This window comes from Octopus bimaculoides, unplaced genomic scaffold (assembly GCF_001194135.2).
Source record: "Octopus bimaculoides isolate UCB-OBI-ISO-001 unplaced genomic scaffold, ASM119413v2 Scaffold_55525, whole genome shotgun sequence".
Classification (NCBI taxonomy): domain Eukaryota; kingdom Metazoa; phylum Mollusca; class Cephalopoda; order Octopoda; family Octopodidae; genus Octopus; species Octopus bimaculoides.
The window spans coordinates 1,881-10,036 of NW_026307566.1; the positions used below are offsets into that span (position 1 = coordinate 1,881).

The 8,156-nt window shown below is 34.8% G+C and overlaps 1 protein-coding gene across 1 annotated transcript in view; it reads left to right on the forward strand.

Annotated features, from left to right (window-relative positions):
* The window catches only part of LOC106876077 (uncharacterized), a 9,257-nt gene extending 1,618 nt beyond the window's left edge, over nucleotides 1-7,639 (forward strand). Inside the window, exons 2-5 of the mRNA XM_014924484.2 lie at nucleotides 1,054-1,311; nucleotides 3,085-3,199; nucleotides 6,180-6,294; nucleotides 7,083-7,639. Of these exons, the coding sequence (XP_014779970.1) occupies nucleotides 1,054-1,311; nucleotides 3,085-3,199; nucleotides 6,180-6,294; nucleotides 7,083-7,161 (567 nt within the window). The 3' untranslated portion in view covers nucleotides 7,162-7,639. The remainder of the gene's footprint in view (nucleotides 1-1,053; nucleotides 1,312-3,084; nucleotides 3,200-6,179; nucleotides 6,295-7,082) is intronic.
* The last annotated feature ends 517 nt before the right edge of the window (nucleotides 7,640-8,156 follow it).

The following is an 8,156-nucleotide window of genomic DNA, read 5'->3' on the forward strand; positions in this document are numbered from 1 at the left end:
TATATATAGTGTCTTGCAAATAAATTCAGACAGTTTTTATGATGCAGGAAACTGGTTATAAATACTAAAATAATGGAAGTAGATAGATATAATTTTAATGTAACATTTATTACAACAAAATCATTTATCATTTTTGGGCAATTACTGCCTCCATACAAGAATGAAATTGTTTTTCAGCTTCCACAAGCTCGACTTTTTTGATTTTGAGTGTCACATGCATCATCACTACAAGAAGTGGAAACTGATTGAGCCAAAGAATGGACAAAAATTCCTTTGGAAACAATTCAAACTTTGTACGAGTAGAATATATGTGTGTGATGTGTGTGTGCAATATACATACATACATACATACATACAAATAGGTGTGTGGAGAGAGAGAGAGAGTGATTAGTTTGATTCAGCCCCGTGTGAATTGAAGTTTCACAGGCCCATCAAACGAGGCACATCAGGCTTGTGCAAACTGCAGCACGAGGCAAGTGTATGGTGACATCTGGATATTGGGCTGCTATTGGCCAATGCAGGTACATGGTGTTTTTAATATAGTAGGAACATCAATCCCGATTCTGTCTTCTGATTTGGATTCCTAGGCCTTGTTCTAGAGTTTTGGTGGCAACATGATAGGGCAATATGCTTTCTTGTACTTCCACTCTAAATGCCATCAGAATCCATCCTACTGGTCATCTTCACCATATTGCCATCTAAGTAATTTGCTCCAAAAAGCCATTTCGTATTTTGATCTCCAGGTCAGGCACTGATTATGACTCAGGGGTTACAGTCTTCTCTTTTGTTCCTGTGAATCCTGGCTGCTGATGGGAAAGTATTTGAATCCTTTTAACTTTAAATTGAACACTGCTTTCTTTTGTCTCATTGTGTATTTTAATGAGATTTGTTCAAAGGATTTTGATTTCATCAAACATGTATTCATTGAAGCCAATAAAGGATTCATTTACTATTTTCCTTTATTTTTTATTACTTGTTTAGTAGTTTACCTTACTTTAGCTTACACACAAAATAACAGCCCTCTATTTTTTTTCTCTTTTCTAATTTATTTAGGTCACTCTCGACGGGCTGAAAATTGGAAGTAGTGTAACAAAAGAAGCCATCAATGGTGAATTTGTTACTCAATTTAACATCAATTGTCCTTTGCCTAAACAATCGAATGTTTATCTCAAGTTATCGCTGAACAAAAAATTAAGTGAAGTCGGTGCTGTCTATCTAACATCAAAAATTAAGCAATGTGTTTCTTGTAATGAGACCTTAATTAGTGGAATATCAAAAGAAGAAATTTCATCTTACTGCAATGTCCAACAGGTTTGTAATTCAATCTTGACTTCATTCATTTAAAATATCCATCTTAACACTTTAGTATTTAAACCAGCTATATACAGCCAAAATATTCTGCCTGTCTTATTTTTAAACCAGCCAGATCTGGTTTCTCATACATACCCTATAATGTCATTCTAAAAATAAACAATCACAGCATTGCAATTTCTAGCCCATGAGATAGTGCATGACCAATGCAAATAAATAAGCATTAGATTTGTAAGAGTATCCTGAATGCTAAAGGGTGAAACAACAAAATATCCAAAGTCATTAGAACATAGAAAAGAATAATGGTATTTCTTCTGATTTTCTGCACTGTGTTCAAATTGCACCAAGGTACACTTGGCCTGTCATCCTTTCCCAGTTGTTAAATAAAGACCCATTCTAGAAATGGCAGACTGACAGAAAAGGATCCTTATTAAGGGTAGCAAGCTGAGAGAATCACTCTTAGACCATTGGACAAAATGCTTAGTAGCATTTCTTCCAGGTTTTTACACTGAGTTCAAATTCCACTGAGATTGACTTTGTCTTCATTCATTTTCATTGATAAAATATAGTATCAGTCCAGGGTTCGGCCAACTTAATCAACTTAGCTTTGTACTTAAAACTACCGGCCTTCTGCCTAAATAGGAAACAATTATTATTATTATTATTATTATGAGTGAGAGAGCAGTGCATGCCATCAAAGTGACACTGGGGAAAAATATATGAAGCCCAGTACACCCATCATGACAACCCATCCAATAAGGGTACAGTAGGCACATGCATCACAACCATATATGCATGACATAGTGATCTCATATCAAGGTCCCTGAATAAGGGCTATTTAAGGATGTTGAAGGAAACGCCCATGTTTCCAAAGCTGAATTATTCAAAGCCCCAAAGAATTCCTTTTAAGGATGTTGAAGGAAACACCCATGTTTCCAAGGCTGAATTATTCAAAGCCCCAAAGAATTCCTCTCAACACATGGCTATGATGCTCCCCTACAACTTCTCCTGATCAGAGATGCACATATCGTTAGCTGGTAAGGGACATGCTCAATTGGTTAAGGTCAAGCAACTGACAAGCAAATCTGTGGTATTGAGCAGAATATCTGCTGTAGCCCATCTTTTATACCAAGACAAAACAATGTACATGATAACACTTCCAATCAGTTAAGATCAAAAGCCATGAGAACCATTGCCTGGTACTGCATCAGGGCATTTATTATTATTATTATTATTATTATTATGGCAATGCATTGACAGAATTGTTAGCATGCTGTGCAAAATGCTTAGCGGCATTTCGTCTGTCTTTACATTCTGAGTTCAAATTCCGCTGAGGTCAACTTTGCCTTTCATCCTTTCGGAGTCAATAAAATTTGTACCAGTCAAGTACTGGAGTCGATGTAATCAGCTATCCCCTTCCCCAAAAACTTCAGGCCTTGTGCCTTTAGTAGAAAGGATTATTATGAAGGCCATGAGCTGGCAGAATTGTTACTGCACCAGGCAAAATGCTTAGTAGCATTTTGTTCATCTCTGCGTTCTGAGTTCAAATTCCACCAAGGTTGACTTCACCTTTCATCCTTTCACATTGATAAAATGAGTACCAGTTCAGCACTGGGGTCGAATTAATCGACTTTCTGTCCCCCAAAATTTCTGGCCTTGTGCCAACTTTTGAAACCATTATTATTATTGTTGTTTTATAAACATGTTTCAAAAGTTTCCTCCCTTAACATTAATTTCAATTTTGTTTTATTTTTCTCATTTTGCTTTTTGCAGAGCTGCTGCCTTATAGAAGGAACGTTTTATTTAGAAGATGAAAAGAATCCCTTGAACCCTGCCTGTGAGTTCTGTGTTTCAGCTACCAGTCGCTCCCAGTGGACAGTTCGCACAGGTAATTTCCGTTTGACATACTAGTAGAATAGTTGACTGTATACCAGTATATGTGTATCTATTTCTCTTTCTCTATCTATATATATCTATTGGACCATTAGCAATATATTTAACAGAAAAGGTGCTTCTCTGTATGTCTTGTTATGCATGCCCAGTGACATACATTAACCAGTTATAGCATTTTCCAGACAGGAGTACATGTTTATACGCATGCCCAAAGATGAAAATTACCGTCAATGCTATTTGAAATTTTTACTTCACCTTACGATCTATTCATACAATTTGATTTGCCCTTGTGATGTAAGACATCTAGAAATATTTATTGCATAGTGTTTACTCTATGTTGGATATTATGAATATGCCAAAAAAAAAACATCTTTTCAAATTTCACCCCCTTGCTCCCCCAATTTAAAATTTTGATTTTGCTCACCTTAAAGAGATCGTAGCGAATTGACAAACATGCAAATCGAAATCAAATATAGACAAACACATTAAAGTGAAAAGAATTTGCATTTTACTTGTGTTTGCCTTAAATAATTGTAAATAATAATTAAATTTAAATTAAATATACACCATTTTATGAGAAACAAACATTAATGTTTAATCATCGTCATTTAACGTCTGCCTTCCATGCTAGCATGGGTTGGACGATTTGACTGAGGACTGGTGAAACCAGATGGCTACACCAGGCTCCAATCTGATTTGGCAGAGTTTCTACAGCTGGATGCCCTTGCTAACGCCAACCACTCCGAGAGTGTAGTGGGTGCTTTTACGTGCCACCGGCATGAAGGCCAGTCAGGCAGTACTGGCAACGGCCACGCTCACAATGGTGTAGTTTACGTGCCACCTGCACAGGAGCCAGTCCGGCGGCACTGGCAACGATCTTGCTCGAATGTCTTTAGACGTGTTCACACTAGTTGGGGTATAGGGAGATCCAAGATGACATGGGATGAGGTGGTGAAGCATGAGCTTCGAACATTGGGCCTTAGAGGCAATGACGAAAGACCATGACCTCAGGAGATATGCTGTAATTGTGCCTCAGTTGTAACTCGTGCTAGACATGTCACCATTTTGTGGTGATGGGTTACAGTTTGAACAGAGACTGCATAGAGCTGGAATAAATACCACCAGGCATTTTATCCAACACTTTGCTGAATCTTGTCATTGAGAGTTCTGCAATTTTTTGCAGAACAGCCACAGATAATTTGTCTATAGTGATCAAATGTTTGTGTTCAAGCAAGTTCACTCTCTCCATCAAATCAACATTACCTGTACAGGTGTACAACATTCCACATGTCAGATGATGAAATGATTGCAAAAGTGTTTTGCAACACAACAGCCAGTCTGGGAATTGAAACCACAATCTTGCAATCATGAGCCCAACATCCTAACAACTAAGAGAGAGAGACACACACACATACATACACACACACATATATATATATAGGACAGTCTGTTAAAGTCTGTCATACCGGCCATGATGAAATACCACAAGGTATAGAAAATACGTATTCGCCTTTATATATTTAATCCTTTATATTGAACACTCAATATTTCATCTATTCAATAAGACATATTCCATATATTCAATAAGACATTCAATACTTTATTTCATTGTACCATCCATTTTTATTTTATATTGTATATTATATTATATATTGTATATTCCATATTCTATCCCACATTGGTTTTGCAGGAATATAAATAAAACATAAAAAACAGACAGTGTTGGAACTCTTTTAAACAAAATAATATATTCCTCTATTCACAATCATACAAAACCCCTTTTTTTGTATTTATTTTTACTCGCATATATATATATATATATATATATATATACGACAAGTTATAAATAATGGTCATTACATATCCCTTTATTGTAGTAAATTAGACTTACAGTTGTTTCCAATAGCCATTATAGGTTCGCCCATTGGTCAGTTTACTCAATCAGCCCAGTGATCAGTTGAGAAAAATTCCACGACCTTATAAAATTGACACTATTCTCTTTGGAGTCAGAGTATTCTGATGAAAAAACAAAGCAGAACAAGGATGAATGAACAATACAGACACGGCAAAGGGAGTGGAAATATATGTAGACAAGCACACACACATATATACAAGTATACAGAGAAACATGAATTTGTGTTGCAAGATTCCTGATGTAAAACAGTGTTGAAACAAATATTGTTATATTTCAGAACAGTCATTTTCTTTCTTTTTCCAAATAAACACATGCGTTGTATATTCATTCTTCACTCATTCATTATTGTTCTTACTTTATCTTATGTCCATTGCCTGGAAATCTTTTATCACACATCTGTGACCTCTTCAGCAACCTTTTTCCATCCACGTGTAACCTGGAGAGATCACAGATGTGTGACAAAAGATTTCCAGATAATGGTCATAAGATAAAATAAGAACAATAATAAACAAGTGGAGAACAAATATGTTGTCTGGGGTGACTCTACAGACACAACAAAATTTGTTTCAAAACACAAATTCACATAAAGAATCCCGCAATCCAGATAAAAAAAAAAACGAATATGTAGTGCATGTGAAGTAGTTGTATGCTGTCGACTTAATGTGACAGTCCCCTGAAGGGAATAATAATACTGTTGGTTAGACCTAGGAAGCTGCACCGCTTCCTAGGTCTAACCAACAGTAGTATTATTCCCTTCAGGGGACTGTCACATTAAGTTGACAGCATACAACTACTTCATCGTATCACTACTGCATAAATCTCTCTGAGAGATTTAGAAATGTATTATTTCTAAATGTAGTGCATGTGTTTGACAAAAAAAAAAAAAGAAATGAATGACCATCCCAAAATATAACAATATATAGAGATATATGTTTATATATACAAGTATATATACATACATTTCTATATGTATGTATATAAAAAAAGTTTCCTCTTGTTTAATATTTGTACATTGTTTAAGATTTAATTTTAATTATTTTTTTTTTCTCTTTTTCTGCAGAAAACAGCAAATGTAATGCACCATCTTATGATCAAACAATGCTTATTGTTGGAATTGTTATCGGAGTTGTGCTCTTCATTTTGACAGTGGTTCTCATTGTCTTCTTTGTCAAATGGTAAGATTCACATGCTTTTAATCAAACATAAATATATATAGGCCCATACACTCACTCTCTCTCTCTCTCTCACACACACACACTCATGAACACTCTCTCCTAAACATACAGTCTCTTCCTTACACTCATTCTTGCAAACTAACACATACTCACGCACTATCTTGCTCACACACACATACAGATGTTCTCACACACACTGAAATCTACTCTCATTCATTAACGCACACATTCTCTCTCATATACACACAATCACACATATGCATACACTCTCATTCAAACACAGACACTCTCACTCAAACACTTCCTCCACATATGCACACACTAACAGAGATACCACACACACACACATGCACTCCGACACACACACAATGAATTCTTGCTAATGTATATTTTGTCGCAGACATTCTCACTAACACATGCATGCACACTCACTGATAAACATGCATTCTCTCTCTCCCTCACACACCGTCTACATGCAGCACAAAGGAGGAATCCTCACAAACTGACATCTTTATTAGGCTATGATATTTCAATTTCTGTTTGTTAAATGATGTGCTGTGGATTGTATGCCTTACACAGTTTCTTTTGTATAAATGGTATTCATGAACCTTTTATCAAATAGAAGGTGGACCAAATTTCTTATGCATACAGTGTAAAATCTTGATGTTGGAAAGAGGTTCTCTAATTGGTTGGTTTGTTAGGGTGTTCTTTGTTTTGTGTCCAATCCTGACATGCCCAACTTGTAAACAGAAAACATTCTGATAATCTCTTTTGCTTTCTTCCCACAGGAGACAAAGAAAGGGAAAATCATTTCCAACAGAAGGCAGAAGCATGATGGCTGAATCCAATTATGGTTATGTCTCTTAATAAAAACATAACTGACCTTCGTTATACATTCACATTATTTACATTCCAAGACAGACCACCACAACTTTCTTAAGCTATTTGTTATCTTACCTCCAAGCTTTTTACTTAATTCGTTTGTATTTTTTTTTTAAATTAATTAATCTTCTAATTATTATCATTATTAAATCATTTTGTTTGCATTTTTTTTATTAATTTCTTTTCAATTAATAAATATTTTCTATTTTTTGACTTAATCTAATTATAATGTAAGAAGATAAGATTATGTACAAAAGAACTAATGCTGCCACTGTAAATTTACTGAAATTATTGTAAGATATATGTATATATAAATATACACATACAGACACATCACATCTATATATACACATGTATTCACATGCATGTATGTGCATTGTATTTATATATACATTTACATAAATCAAGTTTGTAAAAAAAAAAATCACATATATAATAAATAAAAGTTATTTTCATGATTAAATTTTACATCTTTTCTTCATTTAGTCCATGAGCTTTTAAATATTCAAAGTAGTGTTGGAACTCTTGCAAAGTGATGCCTTTTAACTCCTCTATCGCTTTTCTCCACCTCTTCCACATCTGCAAATTCTGTAGCATCAGCTTTCATCACCAGTGATGACTTTTGAAAAAAAGTCTGGATCAACTTCCAACTGTTCTTTCAGTTCACAACACGCATTCAGTCAAGACTGCTTTTGATCTTCCGTGAGCAATCAAGGCACGAATTTTGCATCAACTCTTCATTTGCGATTCCTTACTCAGAATTCATCGCTGGATATACCAGTTATACCAACAATTTTGTCACTTAATTGGTAACACAGAAGACGTAACAAAAATTTTACAAAAATGAAAATTAGAAAAAAGTGGAAATTTTAACAGTGAGTGTGTTAAATTTTAAGGCACAATAAAAGAATGACTCTCCCCAAACAAAACAGTCTATATATAAATGAATAAATATATATAAGAAATATATATCAATAAAT